This window comes from Bombus vosnesenskii, unplaced genomic scaffold (assembly GCF_011952255.1).
Source record: "Bombus vosnesenskii isolate JDL3184/JDL3185 unplaced genomic scaffold, Bvos_JDL3184-5_v1.1 scf7180000013288, whole genome shotgun sequence".
Taxonomy (NCBI): domain Eukaryota; kingdom Metazoa; phylum Arthropoda; class Insecta; order Hymenoptera; family Apidae; genus Bombus; species Bombus vosnesenskii.
The window spans coordinates 896,404-924,388 of record NW_022882941.1 but is presented as its reverse complement, the minus strand read 5'-3'; the positions used below and the strand labels follow the sequence as shown (position 1 = coordinate 924,388).

The following is a 27,985-nucleotide window of genomic DNA, read 5'->3' as shown; positions in this document are numbered from 1 at the left end:
ATAATTTGTATTTCGTTTTCATGGTTTCAGAGAAGCGTAAAAGTTGTAAGAGTGGAGGGAAGAAATCGATCTAGAGGACATGTCACAGTGTCACTGCACAAACATCAGGATGTCAATCGCAGTGGTAGGTATATTAAAAGTAGCAGTTGACCGTAAACCTCCGAACGGGACGGACCTCTCAAACTAAAAAGGGACAGCAGGCTTAGGCCCTAAAAGTGTGCGCGTAAAAGTAAACAACCACCCTCTAAAGGAAAAAGAAAAAGTGGCAAAAAGTGAAAAATACTGCAGTGACATCATCGTGATATAAATTAAAAAAAAAATAAGACAAAATAAAAGTATATAAAAAAAAATAGAAGCTACCGAGAATGATGCAAAAAGCATGGCAACGAAACCCACCTTAAAACTAACAAGAAAACCCACCAAAAGAAAAATAAATCCGCAAAAAGCGGCCAAGGAAATCAAAAGCTTAAGACTGTCCGCGCAAAAGACGCGGAAACTCAACCCCCAACCAAACCTAGATGCCAGAACCAAAGGATTAGAAGAAATCCTAAAAAACACAAAACAAGAGTTCCCCTCCGCCCAGGACGAAAGTACCAAAGAAGACAGAAACATGAGACCCGTAAAAGCTGCCTCGCCCCCAGCGATCACAACACATAACCGATTCAGCTTGCTAGAATCAGAACCACACCTACAGTCACAGCCGGGATCAGCAAACTACCCAACGCCAAACAAAATGCTAGAGCAAATTAAACAAAAAAACTACGTGGCAAAATGGGAAAACACAGTCCCACCCCAGACGGACACCCCACAAGACACGCTGCAGAGGAGCGCACGAAAGCCCCATCCACCACAAGAGAATACAAACCGCCGCCTATCAACATAACGTTACAAGACCCTAAGGACATAGTAACGCTCATAGAGAAAGTAACCAAGATCAATCAGTTTTATATCAAAAGGATACACTCAGGTAAGCATGCTCTCTACCTCCGAAATCTATCCGATTTCCACACAGCGAAAGAAACGCTTCGGGCAGCCAACACAACCTTCTACACGTATACACCCAAAGCAGAGAAGCACCAAACATACTTGCTAAAAGGCTTAGACAATAGCTACACTGAAATGGAAATACTCACGGACCTACAAGCCTTGCAAATAAACGACGTAAAATTCACAAAAGTCACACGATTCACGACAAAAAGATCAAGGGAGAACGATATATTGCTCCCAATTTACATAATACAAGTATCCCCCGACAGCAACATAAGCAAACTGCTAAGAATAAACCATTTTAACTACTACAAAATAAAATGGGAAAAAATAATAAAAAAAATAACGATATAACCCAATGCCACAAATGCCAGCGACTAGGACACACAGCACAAAACTGTAACCTAAACTACCGCTGTGTAAAATGCACCGAGCCCCGCGGCCCAGGCGAGTGCAAAATCAAAAAAGCAGAAGCAGTAACCAAGGAGAAAATATTCTGCGTAAACTGCAAAAACTACGGACACCCCGCGTCCTACAAGGGATACCCAAAACTCGTGGAACTGCGCAAAAAGCTAGCTGAAAAAAAGAAAAAAGACAAGGAAACAAAGATAAAACGAATTGCCCAAATAAGCCGTAAATACGTCCCAGAACTAAAGTTTTCTGACGTAGTGAAACAACAAACAAAACTAAACCAAATAATCGAAAACACAACACAAATAACAAACTTAAATCCACGATCAAGCCAAAGCGCAACTACAACCGATAACACCCCCCAACAAAGCATTATAAACGTTATCGAAGACTTCAAAAAAAGCATACTACAAGCGTAAAAAGACCAACAAACGCAATTAAATGAAATAAAAAAAACACTATCGACACACGGAGAAAGGATCAACGCCATCTTCAGCACTTTTAACAGTGCAGAAGATTTTTCTTTTTTATTTATTGGTTGAAATTACAATCAATTCTCGCGTTGAGAATTTTCAGTAATTTTTCTGGCGTGGCGCAGTGACATGGCTGTTTATTTATAATAAGTTGATACTTATTATAGATAAGTATAATTTATAGGTATTATAAGTAAGTGAATATGCTTAATTTGGATAACTAAATGAATCTAGCGTTTAGGTCTAGCGGGTAGTGCCTCTTCAGCCTGCGAATTTGGTCCGTCGTATCAAGTAGGCCAGTGATTAGAGGGTTTCGGTGTTTGTTGATTCTTTTGCTATATCTGTCGCTATATTTTGCTATTTCCTCTTTGACGGTGGATATCTTGAGGTCGCGGTGTATTGTTTCGTTGGTAACATACCAAGGTGCGTCTATTAAGGATCCTAGCGTTTTCGATTGGAAGCGTTGGAGTATATCAATGTTGGAGTAACTTGCTGTTCCCCATAGTTGGATTCCGTAGGTCCAGACAGGTTTTATTACGGTCTTGTAGAGGGTAATTTTGTTCTGTAAATTTAGTTTGGAGCGTCGGCCCGTGAGCCAATAGAGTTTTTTTAGTTTGTCCTTTAGTTGCTTCCTTTTATCTGAGATGTGTGTCTTCCACGTTAGTCTCCAGGGTCATGCCCAGGTATCGGACTGAGTCTCTGCTAGGAACTGTTGCATTGTCGATGATGACCTGGGGGCAGGTTTGTTTTCGGAGCGTGAAGGTTACATGTGAGGATTTTTTTCACTAATTTTGAAGCCACATTTATGAAACCACTTTTCCATGGAGTCGAGACTTCGCTGGAGAGTGGATGAGGCTATTACCGGGTCTGCGTGAGTAACTAATAGCGCTGTGTCGTCTGCAAATGTCGCTATTGTTATCTCTGTTGATATAGGTAAATCGGCAGTGTAGGTGGAGGACAGCAGTGGTCCGAGGACACTAACTTCGGGTATGCCAGATTCTATTGGGGATGTTGTGGAAGTGGCGTCTAGGCATTTAACCATGAATTGTCTATTGGTTAGGTAGGACTTTAGGATGGAATAGTAGGGGTGGGGTAAGATCTTTTTAAGCTCGTAAAGTAGCCCTTCATGCCATACTTTGTCCAGTGCCTGTTGGATGTCTAGGAAAACCGCTGAGCAATATTTTTTCTTTTCGAGTGTTTGGCTGATCGTATGAGTTAAGCGGTGGATTTGCTCTACTGTAGAATGATGTTTTCGGAAGCCGAATTGGTGATCTGGGAGTGTTTTCAACTTCTCTAGGATTGGAAGGAGTCGGTTCGTGAGCATCTTCTCGAATAGTTTGGACAGGGTAGGTAAAAGACTGATTGGGCGATAGGAGCAGGTTTCGTATATCGGTTTACCGGGTTTAGGGATGAGGGTAATCAATGAGATTTTCCAAGCCTTAGGATAGTGTTCCAGGCGAAGGATAGCATTAAAAATCGATGTGATGAGTGCTATCCCTTTTGTGGGAAGTTCCTTGATTGCTCTATTGCCTATTAGGTCGTGTCCTGCTGCTTTCTTGGGGTTTAGGCGACTGATTGTTTCTATAGTCTCAGCAGAGGAGAAGGGTTCGATAGGAGGGGACATTTGGAAGGGGGTGTGCAGGTATTCAGTAACGTCCGCGGCGGCTTGGGGGGAATGGGGTTTGAATACTTTTGACAAGTGTTTTGCAAACAGGTCGGCTTTTTCTATAGGGCTTCGCGCCCATCCACCTTGCGGACGGCGGATAGGTGGGATTATTTGTGGGGGGCGTGTGAGTTTCCTGGAGGCCTTCCATAGTGAGTAGTTGGCGTCGGCTGTGGGGGATAAGCTGGCGAGGTATTTATGGAAACAGTTGTTTTTATAGTTTCTTAAGGTTCTGGATAGCTTTCTAGTTGCGTTGTTAAGTTTGCGTTTGTCCTTCGGTGTTCTATGGGTCTGCCATACTCTTCTTAGTCTACGTTTTTCTGCTATTTTTTTTAGTATGTATTGGGGATATTCTTGTTTGCTGTTAGATGGCTTTGTCGGTGTGGAGAGGCGGATTGCGTTTATTATGCTCGTGTTTAAGTATTCCGTGGCTGCTTCGATATCTTCCTTTGTTTTTAGTGGGGTGAAGGCTGAGGTTGAGTGTGTAAAGACTTCTCTGAAGAGCTGCCAGTTGGTGTGTTGGTTGTGAATGGAGCCATTAGGTGTATTCTCGATGATTGTTGAACTGACTGTTGCTATCACGGGAGAATGATCAGAGGAGAGATCAGCCGAGGAGTTGATCTGGACGTGTCTTGATGGGATATTTTTAGTTATGAAGAAGTCGAGAAGGTCGGGTATTTTGTTGGTGTCAGTGGGCCAGTATGTGGGTTCGTATGTGGTGAGGTAGTTGAGGTTGTTGTTTATTATGCTGTTTAAGAGGTTTTTGCCTCTTGCTGTAACCAGTCTGCTGCCCCATTGGATGTGCTTGGCGTTATAGTCTCCTCCAACTATGAATCTGTTGCCCAGGGTGTCCAGGAAGTTATCAAAGTCTTCTTTGGCGATGGAGTGTCTGGGAGGGCAGTATACTGCTGAAGTTGTGATTGTACTATGGCAGTCTTATATTGCTACGTTTGTTGCTTGGAGGTAGTCTTTCTGGAATGATGGAAGTTCGTAGTGCTTAATACTTGCTTTGATTATTATTCCGGTGTCACCGTGGGCCTTTCCGCTGTGGTGTTGAGTATGGTAGAATTTGTAACCATTTATTTTCAGGTAGCTCTTGTCGGTGAAGTGGGTTTCCGATACGAGCATTACGTCGACTTGCTGGTGTTTTAAGAAGAGTTCTAGTTCAAGTTTGTGTTGCGCTAGACCGTTGGCGTTCCAGAGTGCTATGCGCCTTGGTTTTATTTTGAGTCGGGGCGTGCTGATTTTTCCACGATGAGTGTTAGTAGCGATAGCAAGTGATTTATTTGCTCCGATTGTTTCTCTATTAGCTTTTCAAGCCTAGAGAAGTTGTCTGTGTTAGGTGAGTTGGGGACACTATTTTGGGAAAGATCCCTTTGGCTATTCGGGTTATTTTGGATGCCTTGTACTACTTGGGCATAGGAGGTTGAGGTGGTGATGAATTTGGTAGGACTGGGTGTTTGGTTGGTTGAGGGGATTGGGGTAGTCGTGAATTTCGGCTGGCTGGGTGTTTGGTTGGTTACATCTTTTGCTCTGAGTTTAGGGTACCTGTTTGTATACAGGGTTTTGTAGGCTGAGCAGCCTTTATAGTTTGCAGGATGGTCACCTTGACAGTGGATGCATTTCGCTGGGGTTTCCGGTGATTTGGCGCACTGGTCAGTGGAGTGAGTGCCTGCGCATTTAACGCAGCGGAAAGTATGGTTGCAGTATTTCTGCGTATGACCGTACCTTTGGCACCTTTTGCATTGCACTATTTCTTTTTTCACAAGCGGTGGTTCGAATTTTACTACTGCGTTCATTAGACGACTGATATTGTAAATTTCCTTATTGTTAGGCTTTTGTTTTATGTCTATGAAAAATAAGGATAACGGGTCTTTCGAGACTCTATGCCTTATATTACTTACGTTGATGACTTCGTGGCCGAGTTTTGAGAGTTCGTATTTGAGTTCGTCTATGTCTGCTGAGTGGTGGATGTTGCGTAGAACCACTCGGAAAGGTCTTTCTTGTTTGAGTTGGTACGTGTGAAAGTTGGCGTTTAATGTCTTAAGCAGTTTGGTGATTTTTCTGTATGCGTCTAGGGTTATCGGCAGAATTTTTACTTTGTTGTTGTTAATCTTCGGGTTGTAGTCGTCCTTGCAGATATCTCTCTCTAGGGACTTGATCATTGTCTGTATGTCGATGACATCATCTACAAATATTGGTGGGGGAGGGAGCTTTCTCTGTGCTTGTTGGTTTGGCGGCGGGTCTGCGATTTCCATGGCGTCGTTAGTGGATTGCAATACGGCGAACCTATTGTGGGTGTTTATTTGTATCGTTGATTGTTCGTTCCGGATGTCGATCGTGTCTGGTTTTGATGTTTCTATTTTCCCTTTCTTTGTAATATTAGCGTCGTTGGTGCGGAGGGTTCTGCTGCACTTCTGCCACGGAGGAGGCAGCGCGGGGTAGTTATGAATTTGCTCAGGAGAACCTGGTCGTGATTCCTGGGCCATCATCGAGCTAGTTAATTCAAAATGAATAACTAGTCGTGAGGCTATGAGGCTAGTATTCGGGTTGGGGTTAGGTGCGTGGGATTTTCTTCTCCCTAAAGGGTAGGAAACACTTGGCTGTGTTCACTTTCGACGGTTGGGCGACACGTGTTGTTTTCGGACTACACTGGGCACTAGAGACACGTCTGCACTCTTCGGCACTCCACAGCGAACTCAGTGCAAAAGATGAATAGCCAAAATCCACTAAACCAACAATTACAGCAAAAAACACATAAATTAAACTTAAAACACCTGAAAATAATAGCAATAAATGCCAACTCTCTAATTTCAAACCAAAAAAGATACAGTATGCTAACCCTAATAAATAAAGAACCCCCGACATCGTACTCGTCTCAGAAACAAAACTAAATAAAAAACACAAAGTACACTTCAAAAACTACTCCATGATAAGACACAACAGACCGAACGCCAGCCAAGGGGGAGGAACAGCAATCCTCATAAAAAACCCCATAAAACACAAAACAATTCTAAATGACAAAATAACAAGTTTCAAAATCCTAGAAACAACGATCATAAAAATAAAAATAAGCAATAAGGTAAACTTGTTTATCACTGCAGTCTACGCAACCCTCGGAAACCAGAAAGAATTTAGCGACGAATTCAATAAACTTTTCGAACTCTTACAGCTCAATAAAACGGAAAACTACTATATAATAGCAGGCGAGCTGAACGCAAAACATACGAGCTGGAAAAACGAAACAAACAACACGAGAGGCAACTGCATTAGAAACTGGCTAGACAATAAAAGCACTCACTACAAAACAACCTTATACAGCTCCGAGCTACCCTCTTACCCAAAAGGACGCTCATACCTGGACATATGCCTAGCAGATGCACGACTAAAATTTCAAAACCTACGTCCAAATAACACCCTCAAAACCTTAGCCTATGACAGTGACCATAACGCCCTAATATTTCACGTAAGCAAGAACACATCTGACCTCCTAACACTCGAAACACAAACCGAGATACCCAGGTACAACTACAAAAAGACAGACTGGAAAAAGTTCCAAAACATACTCTTACAAAACTGTGACCTAAAGATCTGCAACAACGTCAACCTAACAAACAGACAAATCGACGCATTCATAGACGAAATAGAAAAACATACACAAATCGCTCTCCAAAAATCTGTGCCAAACATAAAACAAAAAAATTCATGCGAGCCCTATATCAACAACAAAATAAAAGAGCTACATCGAGACAAAAGCTACATAATCTCCAAGATAAACAACATAAAACTTAACTATTCTTACGACAAAAGAGAAAAATTAGAATTCCTAAAGTACCTACTATACAAAATAAAAGCGCAAATGAAACAAGAATTCGTAAACTCTATAAACCATTACTGGACAAATAAAATAAAAAACATCTCCAAAAACGACTCAGCCAACATGTTCCCACAAATAAATCAAATCTTCAGACCAAAAGGACAAAGCCCCATCCCACCTCTCAAATTGCCCCCAGAAGAAACCTCCCTCATCCAAGAAGCAGGTATAACAATACACAACACCACCAAAGACACCGAGGGTAACTTCATAATAACTAAAACAACAGAAAAACTAGATATCATTGGCACCCACTTTTCCAAAATACACACACAAAACGAACACATGGGCCGAGATTAACTAAACAGGATTATCATCGCTGAAACAAACAAACTCAAAAATGAAATGGAACAAGACAAAACGCTAAACAAAACAGTCCGCACATTCTCAAACGAAAACACCGCAGACAACCCCAAACAACCAGATCCAGAAATAAACTACTTCAGAAATTACAATCAACAAAACACAATCTTCTCCAAACTAAACAACAAAAAATCCTTCGGCTTCGACGGCATCCCAAACATTTTACTCAAGCGCCTACCGAACAAAATAAAATGGTACTACACAGTACTCTTCAACAATGCACTAAACAACACATATTTTCCCAGAAAATGGAAAGAAGCCAAACTGATAGCTATCACAAAGAAAGGCAAAGACGGCTCATCGCCCACAAACCTACGACCTATAAGTCTCCTCCCCAACATAAGCAAAGTATTTGAAATAATCATAAACAACCCCCTAACCTCCATCTGCACAAAAAATGACATAATCCCAGAAAATCAATTTGGCTTCAGGCACAAATACTCCACAATCCACGCAATAAACAAACTTACGTCGGACATCTGCTGGGCCCTAAACGCAAAACAACGAGTAGCCGCCTGCTTAATAGACCTCGAAAAAGCTTTTGATCCCAGTCTGATTTAACAGTCTGGATCCCAGATCTCATATACAAATTGATCAAGATAAACCTTCCTAAACACCTAATTAAAATAGTCTGGGACATTATGATCACAAGCAGAACATTCGTAATGATCGAAGGTGCAAACACATCAAGCAAAGAATTCTCCATAACAAACGGTCTGCAACAAGGTACAGTAAATTCCCCGCTACTTTTCAGTATTTACAACAGTGACTTACTGAACCTCTTTAATCTCAATACATCCACCCACAAACGCTCCATAGCCTTCGCAGATGACCTACGTAACAGGCCGCAAAACGAAGACAATAAAAACTGAACTGCAAGAACTTTTCGAAAAAATAAACGACTATTACCACGCATGGAAACTAAAAATCAACACAAGCAAATGCGAAACCATACTGTTCAGACCCAAGTTAAGTGAAATCGGCCCAACAGAAAGAGAACACTGCAGAAAATTCCAAGCAAGAGAAAAAGCAAACAAAGGGGCACTCATACCACACAAAAACTGCGTAAAATACCTAGGAATAAACATAGACGACAAATTAAACTACAAGCAGCACACCGAAACCCAACTTGCTAAGGCCAATAAAGCATTCTGGAGAATAAAAAGACTATTCTACTCCAAACACCTCGACAGCAAAGTAAAAATACTATGCTACCAAGCACTAATCAGATCAATCATTACCTACGGCTGCCCAATCTGGTACAACATATCAGCCTCCCAGATGGAAAAAATCCGCATATTCGAAAGAAAATGCATCAGGGCTTGCCTGAGCACATACAGATCCGAACATAGCGGATTCAAAAAATATGTAAAAAAACAAAACAATATACGACCTAGCCAACATTCACCACATCGACTGTCACATCCTAAAGCTAATAAGAAACCACTTGCGCAAGCGGCAAAAATAAAAGAAAACAGCTTAATTTTCAGCTGCCTATTTCCTAACAACGCATATTACAAAAACACTCTGACAACAGGCCACATCCCCCCCAGAAGCTTTCCTATACCTAGACGAAAAGAACTACCTCCAGGACCAAAACAACATCCCAATAATATATCACATAAAAAGAAAAACAGGGATCAAAACCATACTTTACGAAGAAAACATAAATGGACAGACCGCAGACTCCAGATGGAGATACAACATAGCCCTCCCCCTGAAAGACACCAAAGACAAACACAGAAAAAACACAAAAAAATACTGGTGGGTACAGAACCCATAGCAAAATAAGAGAAAACATTAAACTAACAGAACACAATTCTGACACCGCATAACACAGGTATAAAATGTAAATATTGTAAATATTTGTAAATATTGTAAACACTTGTAAATAATCCTATTGGACATCCCCCCTCGCCCCATCCCTCTCATCCCACCCCTCCCCAAAGTTACACAGCACCCAAAAAGCAAGCTACCGAAGCGTCCTGTTTTGCGACCAAGTTTCAGGACAGAAAAAACAAACACAAACAAAATCACATAGAAGCTCCGCTCCCCCAGCGGCTTAAACCTAAAAATTATATTAAACACGAAAAATGTAAAGCGCCGATACATATTATAGCATGGCTACGTCGTACCGTTGCGTATCGGTACTTTTGCCTAAAACATCACTACAAAAATTCACCGTTTATTGCGAATACCAAAATGTATTTGAAATTGTATCTTGGGTTTAATAAACATCTTTAAATAAATATATTAAAAATAGCTAATATTGTATATGTCGGAGATAAGAGGACACCGGTGCCTTCCCTCTGAAACCTCGGGAAAATCCATAAAAACATTGTAATTAAAATCTACAGTTGTAACTAAACGATTTGCCGTCATTCTAACCAATTGTATTTGTTTGAGACTTGTGACAATGAGCTTGGGCTCAAGGCAACAATTAGTCGCCGAACGTGGCCGCGGTCAACTGGACGAACTCTCCATCTAACAAAGGCATTGAGTAATCCTATAGTTCTCCTTAAAAGAAAGATTTGTAGCGGCACGTGGCAGTAAACATTCCAACGGTTTCTGTCCCGTAGCTTGCCACACGCAGATCCTATTCTCCGGGCAGGATGTTTACCAGATGTCGACGCGTCTCCACAGTACGTGATCGGCTAGCCCGAGGACCGTCATAAACACTAATATCTAGTTACCTAAAATCCTTCAACAGATACACAGTCTTTGTCCCAGTTACGGGAAGACAGGAGAGACCTATTTTTCCACGAACGACGTCTCCCACTAGCAACCCTCCCTCAAGGGCAGCTAGCATCCTTTTCTAACTACCGATATGGAGATTGGCCAATTAGCAGCAACGTCAATTTCCCTTACTTTCCACCGGGACGGAAAGTCACTCTCTCTTGCGGTCTCATCGACAAAAAAAAGGATTAACTCCTTACGGTCAGCGAATATTAACACAGAATCCGATTTAGATTTTTGCGAGTGCGTACGACTACCGTCCCGTTGTCCGCGGATCATTATTGAACCTAGGATCATTGTCATTAGTCTCTCGAGTATCTAATCACCACGGTTACTTGTCCGGTTCTATGGTAATCGTATTTGCACTAACCAATGTCTTCTCTATTGCATAACGACGATGTGTAATCCAAACGAAGATTCGCTTTACGCCCCTAACCCTAATTCTAATGTTAACCCGACATATATATATGTCGGAGATGAAAGTAAAACCGGAGCCTTCCCTTTGCAATTTTGAGAAAGTCTTCTAATGCTTCAGCCTAGATTTTATCATAGCTGTAATTAAGCAATTGTTGTCATTTGTAATTGTTTGATATTTGTGAAAGCGAAAGTGGGTTCGAGGTGACAACTGGTCGCCGAACGTAGCCACGGTCACGGGATAAACGTTTTGCTTGATGAAGGTGTGGATCGGTTGTATTGTTCTCCCTAGAAATCACATAGAATTGTACTTTAGAGATGTCGATATAATGGGACACACGTTGTATTAGGAATCAATCTCCAGACAGAAACTGCCTAGTAACGGCGTTTGGATCTTTCTCGATGTTTCCAAAGAGTATACAACAAACTTTTGACAGAAAATTGCCTAGGACGATTGGAACCTTCTCGATGTCTCCAGCGAGCATATAACAAACAAATGCAGTCGTATAGCGAAAAAGATTTTCATCAGATATTCATTCGTGTGATCGCCTTGGAAAGTGATACATCGAGCAGTTTACCGAGTGTCTCAGCAATCGTATTTTTTTGTGTTTAAAATTATTCTACGCATAGTAAAGAGTTATCCCGTTGACCGTGGATTCGTGTGAACCTAGGAACATTGTTAATAGTGTTAATTAAATTCATTATTCGTAAAACCTATTGTTACGACCGTTCGCGGAGAGACGCGATCGCGAGATAGCACGTCAACGAGAGTTGTAAATTCTCGCTACGATCATGTTAATCGACGCCGCGAAATAGTCGTTCCCCTGTTTCGTTTAGGATAACAGAGGTGGTTTAATGAATGTAACACTGTATTAACAGGTTAACATAGAACAATATATTTTACAATAATCTGATGAAGATGTTACAGAAATTTGACTCGACTTTGATCTCTAGATAAATTCGTTTGCTATTGGTCTGATATGTTCGGTGTGTCACGTTCGACTCGTCAGAAGGTACTGCCCGCCCTTCGATTATTTTGGTCTTTTCTGGAAGGCGACCCCCACTACGTTCGGATCACGCCACATTCTTTTACGCGAGGTAAAATAACGGCCACGAGTCGACGTTTCTGGAGGTCGCCCTGCTTAATGAACCGTGCGCTTGCCACTACAATGTTTGTTTGCCGGGCAGCCGCGACGATCCGTCTGCGACGTTGTAGGACCGCGAGCGACGGTTAGGAAATACAGCCCGTGGTAAGCCTCGTGGCGTAACACCTATTAATCGTTTATCTCATTATTCATTAAATTTATTATTTGTAAGATATATTATTCGTTACTCTTATTATTCGTTAAACTTATTATTCTTTAATCTAATTATTAGTTACACTTATCGTCTGTTAATCTTATCATTCATTAAACTTAATATTCATAATATTTTGTAAAATCTTGTATATTCGCGTAAATATAATCTCTGTCTCGTAAAACGATGGCTAACTCAAACGAAGAATCGTTACGCGCCTTAAATTCTAATGTTAACCTGACATATATAATAATATAACATATGCTTATAATAAGAACGCTATTTTTACTCATTAATATCTTCATTAATTTCAAACCGATTATTGTTTTTGTGAATATCTTGTACAAGTTATATTCAAAGGTTTTCTATGATAATAATTACAAAATTTGGTAAGTTTGAAAAATACTTAAAAAAATTGAATAGAATTCTATAAAAATATGGTTGAATAAAAGCAGATTGTAGAATGTTCGTAGCATAAACTAATGTTTAGACATAACAAGCTTAAAAACGTTGCTATTAGCAGACCATAAGCACAGCGCTTGATTACAACGCGTTACGATCCTCTGAATAAAAGAACGTTACATTTATTTAAAGAACTTTTTCTATGAAAAGAGTACGTCTAACTAACTTACAATTATTAAGTAGACTAATCTATTTTGCCTAATACATTAAAAGGCAGAAGAAAATATACTACGTGGCAATAAATTTATGTAAGCGAAAAAATATTAATATAATATTATTTATTATTATTTCAAAGTTTCTAAGATTTACTTACACCATTTGTGATTATATGTTTTATTTTTGTTCGTCTAGGATACGTGACAAAAATTGAATTGGAATTGATGGAAGCTCCGGATGACAGGATCCTCGTTGGACCGATACCATCTCAATTGAATATCACTGATGAAATTAATTCAACTTATCCGAATGGTGAGTTAAAATATCCCACAATACTCAGGACAATAGTAGCTCTTATCGTCCGTGAATTCGAAAGTTTTATATGGACACGATTCGCTTTGCCATTTTTTAGATCATAGGATCCCAAAAGATCCGAGATACATCTAAAGATTTAAAGTTTATCACAGAGAAATCGATCCTTTTGTGCTATTACGTTTGATTAAACGGACATTTCAATTTGCCCTCCCATGAAAAATCTGGCGCAGCAATTTATAAGGATAGAAATTTAATCTTGAGAAATAGTAGCGAGAGAATGGTAGAGAAAGTGAAAAAAGCTCGTTGGAAGAACAGAAAATGACAAGGGCATGTTAGCATGGTAGCAGTGCGTAGCTGGCACGATGTATTTGTCAGAGAAGCGTCAGGAATAGAGTTGTGGGCATTTGCTAGATCTTCATTGGAACCTGCCATCGTTGTGTTATAACGAAGATACGGCCTGATACTACGAGTATGAACACTACCGATTCGACAATCAACAGCGGCGATTAGGCACTCACGACACTAGTGATAATGGTCTTAGGTTCGATAATGAATCCACGGTCAACGGGATGATAGATCCCGTTGCTCTGACTTGCTCACAAAATCTAACTCAAACGTGTAATACTCACTGATCGTAAGGCGCTACTCCCTTCGTCGATGAGATCTCCAGAAAGAATGAATCTTCGTCCCAATGATGCCACAGAGGAAAACTGTGATGGGGTGTGTCCAAAGACACGCGATCATCGGATTCGTCGAGTATAGCCCTCGTTCCGAAAGTAAGGGAAATTGACGTCGCTGTCGATTGGTCGATTTGGGACAAAAGCTGCCTGTCCGTTTGAAAATCCTAATTACCAAAAACCCCAGGTTTTATAGTGGGTCCTCAGGCTAACTGAACTTGTGCTGTGCAAGTGCCTCGACATCTGGTATGCATTGTCCGAAGGAACCGTTGGAATGTTTTATTGTCACGTACCTCCATTGGTATTTCTTTTAATGAGGGTCATACTATAACTCCGCACCTTTGTTAGGCGAAGCGCCCGTCCCGTTGACCGCGGCTACGTTGGGCGACAGGCTGTCGCCCCGAGCCAAAGCTCACCGTCACTAATCCCGGACGGTTACCATCGGCTTGGATAACTGCGATTGTTTCATTACGGCTATAGTAGACTCTAGATTACAATGTTAGGAGGTTATCCTGAAGTTCCAGAGGGGCCCCGGCGTCCTTTCGTCTCTGACATATATAATATGTGATACGTTACCGAGTACAAGAAAGATGAAATCAGCCCTTGGCGTGAAGAAGGTGAGGAATACCTGGACAAACGTAAGGCCTTGAATCGACTAGATACGGATCGCGAAAACTTCGCTAGTTGGCTCTCGATCAGTTTTTCATCGAGATGGGGGTCACGAGGCGGCTACGGGTTCTCAGGGCGTAGGATCACGCCCTGGGAAACCCCGATGAATCTGATGTTCTCCTATAGCCGGATGGTGACTGGTCGGCGTCTTCGGCCCCCGCCAGTTTGCCGATCCGGTGCGGAGAACCAAGACCACTCACCTCACCTTCTTGTGGGGCTCCCCGTCACCCTGCACCAGCCTTGACCGGGGCAGGGTGCGAAAGAATGAGTGGCACCAGGATGGAAACCCTTATAGACGATCTCGGCGATTTCAGAATTACAATGGATAGAAAAACGAATCAAAGAATCGTTTACGGTGCAGGGGAGGGATACCCCAGTACCGCAGCCATGGGTTGTAAAGCGGGCCCCGCTGCGTCGTTATCGAGCAACCGTGGCCGTCCGGGGGTGGGCCGCCAGGCCCCTGGACACGCTCAAGCGTCTGGCGAAGGAGACACACGAACTGGAGGGTCTCGGAGAGGGTTGGAGGAACCCGACGTTATGACCGTCGGCCCGGGATCTTCGCGGGATGGGATGCGGTGGCGCCGCGGTCGCGGCGGGGGGGGTGAGATCCGACGACGAAATGTCGTCATGCTCTTCCTATTCGACCGTTGCGGGCACGCTTGGCAAGCGTGTACTGGTGGTCCGAGAAGATCGCTCGTCTCCGCGAGGCGTGCATCGCCTCTGCTCAGAGCCGGTACACCAGATCCCGCCGTAGTCGGCGGGTGGACGAAGCCACGGTGGCTCGTCTGTACGAGGTCTACTGCGAAGCGCGGAGGCCCCTGCAACGAGCCATCCAGGAGGCGAAGAGGCGGGCCTGGGACGAGCTGCTGGCCAGCCTCGACTCTGATCCCTGGGGGCGCCCTTACAAGATGTTATTGAACAAACTCCGCCCATGGGCGCCTCCCTTAACGGAGAGCATGGACCCTCGGTTCCTGCAGGAAGTCGTCGGCAGCTTGTTCCCGGGAGCATCGAACGAGGGAGATGGCAGTCTTACCGAAGAGGAGGAGCAGGAGCCTCAACCGCCGCAAGAAGAACCACGTGTCACCGCAGGAAGTTGGAGCCCGGAATCGAGGGTTACCGAGGAAGAACTGGCCGGGGCCGTCGGAAGGATCGGAGCGCGGAAAGCTCCGGGTCCCGATGGAGTTCCGGCCCGTCTGTTGGAAAGACGTCGCCGCGGTCTTAGCCCCGAGACTAATGCGTCTGTTCGACGGATGCCTGTCTCGAGGTGAATTCCCCGCTTCGTGGAAGGAGGGGCGGATGATCCTGCTGCCGAAGCCGGGGCGCTCCCCGGACTCGCCTTCCGCCTTCTGGTCGGTGTGCCTTTTGGACGAGGCGGGCAAGCTGCTGGAGAGATTGGCGGTTGCCCGCCTGGAGTCGCATTCGTCCCGGAATGTGCCCGAACTGCACGACGGCCAGTTCGGTTTCCGGAGAAGGCGGTTTACGACCGACGCTGTCGCCCGTGTCCGCTCCCTTGTCGAGGGGGCCGAGCGGCGTGGTTACGTGGCGCAGGCCGTGTCGCTGGACGTGGTCAACGCCTTCAACAGCATCCCCTGGGACAGGATATGCCGGGCCCTCGAATTTCATCGGGTGCCCGTGTACCTGCGGGGTGTGATCCGAGCGTTCGTCGGGGACCGGAGTATCGTCTGCACCGTCCGCGGAGGAGGGGTGACCAGGAGGGCTGTACACCGCGGGCCTCCGCAGGGTTCGGTGTTGGGTCCGTTGCTGTGGAACATCGCGTACGACGCAGTGCTTCGGACGCTGGTGCTTCCGAACTCGGCACTGGCGTGCTACGCCGACGACACGTTGGTGCTGGTCTGGGGCACGGCATGAGGTAGAACCGTCCGCCTGGCGGAGCTGGCGGTGGCCTGCGTGGTTACCGAGATCAAAGGATTGGGACTGAGGGTGTCCCCGAGAAGTCCGAGGCAATGTGGTTTTGCCGCAAGGCCGATTACGGGACGCCTCCACCGGGCTATCGCCTGAGGTTGGAAGGGGCTGAGATCGGGGTCGGAACCAGCATGAAGTATCTGGGCCTAACCCTCGACAGCCACTGGACCTTCAGCGCTCACTTCGAGTGCCTGGCGCCGTCTGTTGAGACGACGGCGAACGCCTTAGGACGTTTGCTGCCTCGGCTGGGCGGGCTTGACGTAGGAGCGCGCCGGCTGTACGCCTGTGTGGTGCGATCGAAGCTCCTCTACGGAGCTCCGATCTGGGCAGAGGACTTGATGACCAATCGTCGCAAGCTCCTAGTGATCAGGAGGCTGCACAGGACGGTGGCCATCAGGGTAGTGAGGGGCTTCCGTACCATTTCGGCGGCGGCAGCGGCGGTGCTCCCCGGGTTTCCACCCTTCGAATTGCAGGCCCTAGGGTGTCGCGAGATTTACCTCCACACTCGGAATGTGTCGGGCGGGGTGGGCCCGGCGGGCGCCGACGTCAGGGTTCGGGCTCGGCGGGCTTTGCTCGACAGATGGCGCGCCAGCCTTGACACAAGAGCGGATACGCCTGGGATAAGGGTCCTCGGGGCCGTCCTTCCAAACTGGGAGGTTTTGTTGAACGGCGGCGGGCCTACCCTGACCTGCAGGGCGACGCAGATGCTCACCGGACACGGCTGCTTCGGTGAGTATCTGCATCGAATCAGGAAGGAGGTGCCCGCGCGCTGCCACCACTGCGATGCGAGCGTGGATTCGGAGCAGCACACGCTGAAATACTGCCCGGCGTGGGCGCGGCCGCGCAGCGATCTCATCGTGGAAATCGGATGGGTCCTCTCGCCGCTGACGATGCTCGAGGCATTGTTGGTAAGCGAGAGAAGGAGGAGGGCCGTGACCTCCTTCTGTGCGCAAGTTTTGCTTCGAAAAGAGGCCGCGGAGAGGGTGAGGGTGCGGTACTCTCACCCTGAGAGGATTGACCGGCGAGGGCGCGGCAGAGGCCACGGACGCGCTTCGGTGAGGCACGCTAGGTCCGCGGCGCTCCCCTTGGGGTGCAAACTTAGGCGCTGGCAGCTCAGCGTTCCGGGGCCGCAAAGCAGTTCCGGTAGGGGAACCGGACTGCCTGGCACGGCGGCTCCGACGACGAGGCGCGGTGTGACGTGGGGCCCGGGCCCCTCTTGATCGCAGCCGGGACGGTCATCGTGGAGGTTTTAGTCGGTTGGAGTCCGGTACTACCAAGCCGCTTTTCCCGAGAAGCGACCTGGTGTCTGCGCAGATTTCCTTCACGTTAATAAAAGAAAAAATAAAAAAAAAGTTTTTCATCGAGATACGCCGCCGAGCAGATTACGTGCGAGGTGAGCTGGATTTCGCGAGACTTACAAGAGCAGTATGAACATTTTCCAAGCAGTGAAATGTCATTTCTATGCGACAGCAAGTAGCAATCGTTTAGGTATAGCGATAGATGTATGCATTGAAGATACCAAGTATGTATGAATGGAAATTTTTGTCTTTTTATTACCAATAAAGCTATATTTGGAATATTATTCCTCGCCATGCGAAGCAAACTTCAATGCCCATGCTTTGTTTATTCGTGATTCAAACTAACGAATAATTTACGTGACGAAGATGATTGACATATATAAATCGGTCCGAATCGTGTGTGTCGCAATCTACATGTCAGAGATGAGAGGACACCGGAGACCTTCCCTCTGGAACTTCGGAGAATCCGTAGAATTGTAATTAAAGTTAACAGCTGTAATTAAGCGATTTGCTACCATTGTACTTGTTTGCGATTTGTGATAATAAACTTGGGCTCGGGGCGACAGTCAGTCGCCGAACGTAGCCGCGGTCACAGGATGAACGCTTTGTCTAACAAGGGCATGGAGTAACTCTATAGCTCTCTTTAAAAAGGAAATAGCCGTAACACTCGACAGTAAACATTCCAACGGTCTCTGTCCCGTAGCTCGCCACACGCAGACCCTATTCTTCGAGTAAGATGATTGCCAGATGTCGACGCGTTTCCGCAGTACATGTTCAGCTAGCCTGAGGGCCCGTTATAAATCTTAAGATTTAGTCAACTAAAGTCCTTCAAATAGACAAACAGTCTTTGTCCCAATTACGGAAAAATAGGGGAGACCTATTTTTCAACGAGCGGCGTCTCCCACTAGCAACTTTCCCTCGAGGGCGGCTATCCTCTCTTTCTAACCACCGATATAGAAATTGACCAATTAGCAGCAACGCCAATTTCCCTTACTTTCTGAACGAAGGTTTGTCTCGACGAATCCGATGATTTCGCGTCCTTAGACACACCCCATCATAGTTTTCCTCGGTGGCATCATCGGGACGGAGATGCATTCTTCTTTTTTTTGCGATCTCGTCGACGAGGAGTAACGCCTTACGGTTCGTGAGTGTTACACGCTTGAGTTAGTGTACCGCGCAAGTAGATCTATCATCCCGTTGGCCGCGGATTCGTTATTGAACCTAAGACCAATATCACTAGTATCGCGAGTGTCCAACCGGCACGGTTGATTGTCAAACCTGTACTATCCATACTCGTGTTAGCAAACCGTACCTTTGTTATACCGCGACGATGGCCAGTTCCAATGAAGATTTATCAAACGCCCACAACCCTATAGCTGTCACCTCTCCGACATATAAGATATCGATATCGTGTTTCGAGTGTTTCGTGTTTTACTTCGTGCCACGGAAAGATAATAACCATTACGAAACGCAAACACGCAGCAGTGCACACCGATACAATTTATCTGTTAATTTGGTAGATAAATTTCGTCGGACAGCAGTTCAATTTCCGGACTTGTTACACTCGCTTTTTCGCATGTAATTTCCGATTAGACGCAGTGAAACTGGTCAACTGCTTTTCATCTTTCTCCTTAACATTTTCCTACAAAAGACTACCATGCACGTCCTGAAATCGTTTCTGTTCACGCATGGGAAATCCAATATAGAACCGCCGACGCATTCGCCGGCAATGATCTAGATCAACCAATGGAAAAGGTAAGCATAACATACCCAGGCAAGAGAGCAGGAGCAACGCCTTCCGATGTCCACAATCGTATAACGAAACCGACGCATGCTGCCAGACACACGATAATTGAGCCCACAGGTTCCGAGCACAACCTGTGGAATTCTTCTTAATTTCGCTTTCTTTTTGCTTTTGCCAGAATTTCGTCTGATACGGTCGCGCCTCGAGGTAGCCGTTCTTAATTTCATTCTTCCTGTGAGATATAGATCTTCTTACGCAGAGCGGCGGGGCGATCCATAATTCGACGCGCGGAGCATCAATCATTGCTAGTTTTTGAAGTCTCAAGTAATGTTCAGGCCGTTGAACGATTCGACTTCGCAACCGAATTTGTAGCGAGCGCTGAGTAAAAAATACACGCGATTGGATGTAACACTGTATACGAATTGTTACGCCTGCCTAGCCAACTGCCTCGCGATCCGTCGAACGTCGAATCCTGTTTCGAACAGTTGTTTTCAGCGCAAACGTTCCGCTAAACAAATCGAACGAAGAGAACAACAGCAAGAGTAAAATATGATCTGAAAAAGCGACAAAAGAATAGACGAACAAATACACAATTTTTTGAACAGGTTAAGCTACGCCTGTGACAATAAGTTCTACCAATGTTTTAAAAATTCAAAAGACGCTGCCGCCGACAGAGTAGGATATCTGTATTTCACCGTCTTAGGGACACAATGCTTCCGAGAAGATTATCCTGCTTCTTGCAAAACTCAAACCCCATAAGTGCGATTAACGTGATATCTAACGTGAAATTTTCTTCTAACGACGAACATGCAAGCGTTCGAGTTGAGATTATTAAAAAAATTTGTTCGTATGATTGTTGGCAGCATTGGGCGTTGTTTGGAGTAGGAGTTTGATAAAACTAAAGCAAAGGAGTATCAGAGTGGTTTGACGTGCAACAGTTCTAGTAAAATTTCGGCGAACCTCGAGGATGTTTGCTATTCGATTAGTGTTGTCAAATAAATCTGCTAATAAATATTAATCAACATAATAAAGCTCGATAATGTATGATAAAGTTACAAAATATATAGCTGTATAAAGATAAATATTGCATTCTGCCAAAATTACGACATTTTGAAAACATTTTGAAGAAGAAGATAAATTATTTTTACGCGTATAACTCTCGAATGGGAGCGAGTAGCGTAAGAGATAAGCGAGCGGAGTTGAATCGGCTTTATTCGATATTATAACAGTTCGAAATAGATTATAACAATTCGAAATCCTGTTTCATCTTTCTAGGCAGTTCCACAAATGGGGCATCAAAATTAACGAAAATAAATCCACACATGTAACCTTCACCCTGCGAAAACAAACCTGACCTCAGGTGATCATTAATAACATTACAATTCCTAACAAGGATTGAATCAGATATCTGGGCATGACTCTGGACAGGAGAATGACACGGAAACAACACATCATAGACAAATCGAAGCAACTCAAGGCCAAACTTAAAAAAATTCTACTGGCTCATTGGCCGATGTTCCGACTTGAGCACGCAGAGTAAAATTACGCTCTACAAGACTATAATAAAACCTGTCTGGACCTACGGAATCCAACTATGGGGAACAGCAAGTAATTCCAACATTGAAATACTTGAACGCTTCCAATCGAAAACTCTAAGATCCCTAATAGATGCACCCTGGTATGTTACCAACGAAACAATACATCGCGACCTCAAGATACCCACAGTCAAAGAAGGAATAACAAAATGTACTAATAGATATATCATAAGAGTTAATAACCATCGAAACCCCCTAGTTACTAAATTACTTAATACGTCGGACCAGATCCGCAGGCTAAGAAAACACTATCCTTTAGATCTAAGCACTAGATTCAACTAGACATAAACTTATTATAAATAATTAGTCATGTTATTGCGCCACGCCAGAGAAACTTACTCAAAATTCTCAATGTGACAATTGATTGTAAAGTACTTGTAAATAAAAAGAAAAAAAATCTTTCTAAACAGATGTTCTACTTTCTCTTTCACTTTGGCTTTTAAGGAAATAAGGTTTGTAATATTAGTAACGGGAAGAACGCAACAGTGAGTAAATTGTTGCTTGGAAACCTTGCAATATTATTACCGTCACATTCAGGAATCATTGAGGATACTCGAGGAATATGGTATATCGCAGATGTGTTTGCCCTAGAGCCTTTAGCGGTTAGCCAAGAAAATCATCTTGGTCATCCAGAGGACTCATTAGCCTTTGTGCGTTCAGTCGGAAACTGAACGACATATAAAATACCTACTGTTTAAATCGTAAATATTTAAGGAATTAATTACTGTACAACAGATTTGAAAGTTTCATGCCACGGATTGTCATACATAACTCTGTTGTGAACTATACTGTTTGAAGTCTCACCTATATAAAAACAAAGAGATCTTCACGATGTACATCGATTTCAGTGGATCCTTCGATACCTGAAGAAGGTAGCTGCAGTAGTAGGGAAACGTCCGGAGGAAATTCCTTTCGGACACGGCTCTTACCCAAGACCCTCAAACAGTTTTGTTCACAAGAGTGTTATATTTAGTTAGACAATAAACTTTAAATAGTAACTCGAACGATGTTGTAATAGGCAGTCCAGAACTAGGTGCAGTTATACTCAGAGCTGAAGAGGCCTTGATAGTTATTTTCGTACTCTTTCTATGGGCTACGGCAATTGCATTATTCTTCAATCGATGGGGCAAGATAAGAATGTTGGAACCATCTCAACCGAAATTCCTGCCACAAGACGAACAAAATTGTACCACGATTGAACAAAATCAACTACAGGTAATGCATAAATATATATTTTATTTATAATTGATATTTTATGACTATACGTTAGTACTGTGTACTGTGTATTGACCTTCGTGCTGTCTAATGCTGAGTTCAGACTGGCTAAAATTGTTTGCAAGCTATTCATAGTTGTAGCATTGTTACTCGTTTAGTGTTGGTACGCGCAGCCACTTGTTAATTTTGTTCGTCTATAAATCTCAATATATGTAAAGATTTGCTGCTCATATTGCATGTAATTGCATGTTTCATAGTAAAAACAAATAATGTTAGAAGAAAAAATGATTTAGAGCATCGATGCTGGAAGAGAATAAATTTTGATACAAGAGACAAATAATTTATTAAAAAACGAAGATGAATTGAAAAATTCTATCGAAATGTCATATGACAAATTACTCGGACCTATGAGAAATTACTTACCATAATCCAATAAATATTAGAAACAAGTATAAATTTTCGAATATCAATTTCAGTCAAAGAAGGAATGTTGATTACGTTAAATTTTCTATCAACGAACGATACTCACGCTGATTGTTCAGAAGGCAGTAACATCAAAGTTTACAAGCTGCTTTACATCTGCTCATAAGTTATTTGCAAATAATACACCAGCTCTACTGCAGGCACGAATACATCTGGATCCTGTATTATAATTGGTACCTTTGATGTAACGTCTCTTGAATAAGGAGTGTTCTCTGTTCACTACTCGTTGTTCACAAATAAGTTCACAAGTGTCCAAAGCTGTTGAAGAACGTAATTTGTAAACAACAATGTGGACCTAACGTAAGATGATCGAAAGACTCCTACACAATCCTAATTAATTATATAGTAATAAAAAATTTTTTACTTGAGACTGACTGAATTATTGATGGCATCTTCTAATTGAGACGAACTAATTGAAATTTCTTAACTCAATTAAACATCAATGGCTGCGTCCTGATTGGCGTTCCGCTCAACTAACAGAATTTAATTGCTCTAAGCTTTCTGGTTGAAACTTACTTAACGGATATTTAACGATCAAATCCAACGAGAATAACATCCATACGTTACTCTTAATCAAGGTATAACAGCTTTCTGAACGTCCGCCAGGACAAATTGCAGGAAACTTCATATAAAAACATAAAAAGAAAAATATAAAGATAAAATTCAAATCTAAAGACAAAAATATCGAAAGATCTTAGTCAATTTTTATCAATCTTTCAAATCATCTATTATTATTTCAGAGATGCTTGACCCGAACGCAGCTATCTTACATCATTTTCCACCAAATCGAGGTTGTACAATGCGACTATAAAAATAACATACAATTTCTTAATACCCAACACATAATCCACTACCAACAACATTTATCCTTGAAAAAATGTGCCGCATTCTTCCCGTAATTATCCTATGCGAAATATTATACATTTATAACTTGTGTTGCAGGACCGCATATTATTTATTGCTAAAATTAGTTGCTTTCAAACTTCTAGTTCCTTATCAGAAAGAAAACAAAAAATACTTTGTTATCGGTATCACAATAAATCGCTGCATTTCTATCAACTTTTATTACTTGACACGGACTTGGACACACACAAACACGTGCGCGCGTGCAGATTACAATATGGATTGTTTTCAAACTTTGCACTTCTGGAATGCTATTTTACTTTTACCGTCCACCGATTCATTTCTGATTTCTTCGTCGTGATTCCAAATAACCACTATGTATTTATTTTGACATTTCGACTTTATCATTTACTAGATTCAAATTTCCTACTACAATTTCCTAGACAATTTTTTATGCAATTAGAGACTTAACTTCTTAAACATAAAATGTAAAATTTAGGGAAAAATGTTTCATTGAAAAACATGGATTGAGTAAATATTTTTTACATCCACTGTCCGGCATACATACGTACATATGCATAAATTCATAACGGAAAGGAGCAACGCAACAACATATAACGTAGATATAACAAACACGAGAGAAATGTTATGCATTAATGTTTAAAATATGAATAATATATTATATACGACACACTCTTATTAATTATGTATTAAATAATTAATAATTAAGAGAAGAGAAGAAATCGAAATTTTCATCCAACTAGGGAACTGGATTTTTTATATTTCTCAATATATTGAGAAATATTCCATACTGAAAGGCTGAATCTTTTACACATTCAATTCATTTCAATGGAAGGATGTTGCAAAAATCTGAATTACCATTAAATAAATTAAAAATTAATGGACAATTTATTTTCTATAGAAATTAAACTGATTTTTGAGATATTAAAATTTCCAAATGGAATACTGTTTTTGATAAAAGTTTGATTTATATGTAAACAAAATGATATAGACATGTATACATCATAATCTTAATTATACCTAGAATAATGATCTATTCATCTTAATTTTATATAAAACGTAGGTAACGTAGGTAATACTTTTCAAATCTGTCAAATCATATTTTACCCTGTTCATCGCGACTTTCTCTAAACAAACCACTCCAAACACGAATGTAGATTACAAAGATCAATTGAACTGTTTACAAGTGGCGATTAAAATTAATTTACAAATCATCTGTTTGTTTGTTCACAGAACCGACGCACATTCTCGAAATGCAATATTCTTTGCGAAGAGTGTCCAATAAGGCACGACTCGAACTATGCTTTGGGACAAATGAGACCGAGGCAAAACAGTGCGTTCATTGGTTCCAGCGTGTCCTTTCTCCCAGGTGGCGGAGGTACAGCGCGTCGCACGAAAAGCGCGTTCGACCTTCAATTTTCCGTGTTTACGGAAAATAACACGCTCGACTCCTCCAGTGAACAGGATACTTTAAAGAATTTTAAGCCGGCCTGCGATTCCACGAAATTATTGCTAGACGAACGAAAGACAAGCGTCTATCAGCTGGACAAAACCGAGACAACCAAATCTTTTTGTCGAAACAGAGGAATAAGTGTTTGTCAATTCGATGCTTCGCCAAAATTATGGCAACGAGATCGTGGAATGAGCATCTGCCAGTTCGATAAGATGGAGGTTCTCGCCAGGCCATTGCAGAGAGATCGCGGTGGAAGTATCTGTCAATTCGACAGAATGGACGTATTAGCCAGATCACTGCAGAGAGATCGCATGGGTAGTGCTTACCATTTTGACAGAATGGATGTGTTGGCCAGACCTAATGTAACTCTTGATAAATTCTTGTTGAGAGAAAAACGCGTTAGTATGTGCAACCTTTTGGGAAAAAATGAGAAAACGACAGAAGGAATTCAAATGGAACGGCATTTAAGCAACGGCAACGTTGGGAAAATCGGGGAAAAAGATACATCGGGCGAGGAAGAGAGAGGCAGGATTATGGCGGAGGAACAAAAGACATTTATTAAACAAATACCCAAAGAGAAGAAAAATAGCTTTTGTCGATCGAACCAATCATCTTGCAGCCAAACTTCTGATACTGCATTTGGATATAAAGGTACTTGCGTGTAGCGTGAGAACTTGTAGAATTCGTCAAGGAAGAGCTGCAATTGTGTGACAGAATTTCCAAGATAATGGTTTTGTTCGGAAACGATCTCAAGATTGACATTCTTGCGAATATATCATACATATGTATGTATATATAACGAATTAATTACTCGTTTTGAACAGAATTAACATTGTATTTAAATATTAAGTATGTATATTGCTTTTGATATGAACACTTTCAGTTCGCTTATAGTGTTTGCTGTAAATGAAATGTTGGACAAATTTCTAAGAGAAACATGAAATTAAATATGCATTGTACAGAATAACCCAGGTTAGTATTTTACCAAATTATTAAAAAACAAATATCTTACACGTATTTTTAAATTTATAAGGAGGAACGACTTGTTACTGAACGATCGTACTAAATTTATATGAAAAAATTATATAATCTGTACAGCTAATAGCTAAAAAATATTTTGTCAGGATAAAAAAATGTCATGGAAATAGATGAAAACTACAAATTACAATAAAATTCAAGGAATTAAAAAATAATGATAATAAACGTGATAATCTGTCTTTCAAATATAGAGGAAAGATACAAATATCTCGTATTTTATTTATTCTTTCGAATTTTTATTATGTTATTCGAATTCATTCTTATCCTATTGTATATTTATCCATTAGTGATGAATAAAATTTGATTTATCATTTTTATTCGAATTTTCAGTATCCAAATAACTTTTTTACTATATCTTACTATCCCTTACTATAATGTAATAATGTAATAATTTGAAGTGCGAGTACTAAATGATAACAGTTGCAACGTTGTAAATAAGTAGTTGACCGGATTTATAAAGAAAGATATTCTTTTAAGCATTGCAATTTATACTTCTTTTCTCAAACGAAATATATTTACTAAAATCTACTATAGTTTTAGTCTTCAGCTATTAAAGTGAAAAATATTCAAAGAATATTCGATTTCAAAAACTACAGCGAGTCACGAATAAAGCGACTAATCATATTCAAAATCATATAGTAAAGGTATTGTTGAAAAGAGAAATTGAATATATTAAATATTCTGCCGTCTTCCATATAAATTTATTACAAAAAAATTTTAATTTATTATTTAGTTACAATGCATCCATTTATAACTGTCATCTACTGAAAGACTAGCTATTAAATGTTGTACGGGAAAGCCGTTTTATATTTCCAAGTCAACCGTGTTTTATATCTCACAAAAAGCAACATCTACATATTCCAGAGTGGCAATATATTTTTAAATGCAAACTACTGTTAAGCAAGTGCTACTTGTATAATTATCGAAAAGATAAGTTATCCATTGATTTATGTTATTATTTACTTTTTTCTATGTAATTTATGTATAATTTGAGACCACTTCTGCAAAAAGAACCTTGATAACCTTATATCACTATATATAATTAGCTATTTATATAATTTATAGCATTTAATTTCCGACAGTCTAGGTGTAATAAAGTTTCATCTCTTCAATTGTAGAAAAACCTGGAACTTTAACATTCTTCGATCGTCTAAAACCTCCATTTTCCATCAAATATGTTTTTGAATTAGAAAAGTTCGTTTGCGATAGATAAATAATCTTTACCACTAATTGTATCTATATGAAATCTAAATTTGTGAGTCTTTTCAAGCGCAATAAGTATTATTAAGTTTTACTGCAAAATATTACATCGTTTACACAGAATTAATCACATTTATGCAAAATTTCAAAGTGTAATATATAATAATAAATAATAATAATATAGTGCAATTTTTCAGCGTTTCTTTATTAAAATCAAAAATCAAATTAAAACTTAAGAAAAATATTCCTCGGGCCCAGCAAACTTCTCTACACGAACCTATGGAGCATCCTATGCACGAGAGCCACAGCGAGTCTCAAGTTCAATAATGTCCGCCAATTTACCTCGTATCGTAATGAAGAAAGCTATAACTATATAACATCCAGTAGCACACAGGACTCTGTATATTACACATTATTTCGTTAAAAAATTAGCGTACCTTATACACGCAAATTTTCTCTGTGATTCTTTCGTTGCACTTATGTAATGTCCCCAGTTTGCCGCTTTCAATTTTTAACTAATTTCACGGAATTTCCATCGAAAGTTTTTCGCTTTTATCTCCGAGTCACGGGTGCCCGTGTCTTCCTTGATTCGTTTTGCTCGCTCGAAATTTTATCCCAGGCTTTATGCGAATTTTATGCAATGTTGGATTTTGCGGAATCTTGCCACCTCCACCTC

At 41.7% G+C, this 27,985-nt stretch overlaps 1 protein-coding gene across 2 annotated transcripts; it reads left to right on the top strand.

Moving 5' to 3' along the window:
• The first annotated feature begins 34 nt into the window (after positions 1-34).
• Positions 35-27,474, top strand: LOC117232429. Of its 2 annotated transcripts, XM_033491783.1 has the most exons (4): positions 35-124; positions 13,031-13,147; positions 22,075-22,271; positions 24,852-26,062. In XM_033491783.1, exons 2-4 carry the CDS (start codon positions 13,060-13,062, stop codon positions 25,734-25,736), a joined length of 1,170 nt encoding a protein of 389 aa, XP_033347674.1. In that variant the 5' UTR covers positions 35-124; positions 13,031-13,059; the 3' UTR covers positions 25,737-26,062. The 2 variants fall into 2 exon arrangements, with proteins under 2 accessions (XP_033347674.1, XP_033347675.1); XM_033491784.1 differs by lacking the exons at positions 35-124; positions 13,031-13,147 and adding an exon at positions 21,585-21,757 and having other exon boundaries at positions 24,852-27,474.
• Positions 27,475-27,985: the final 511 nt, after the last annotated feature.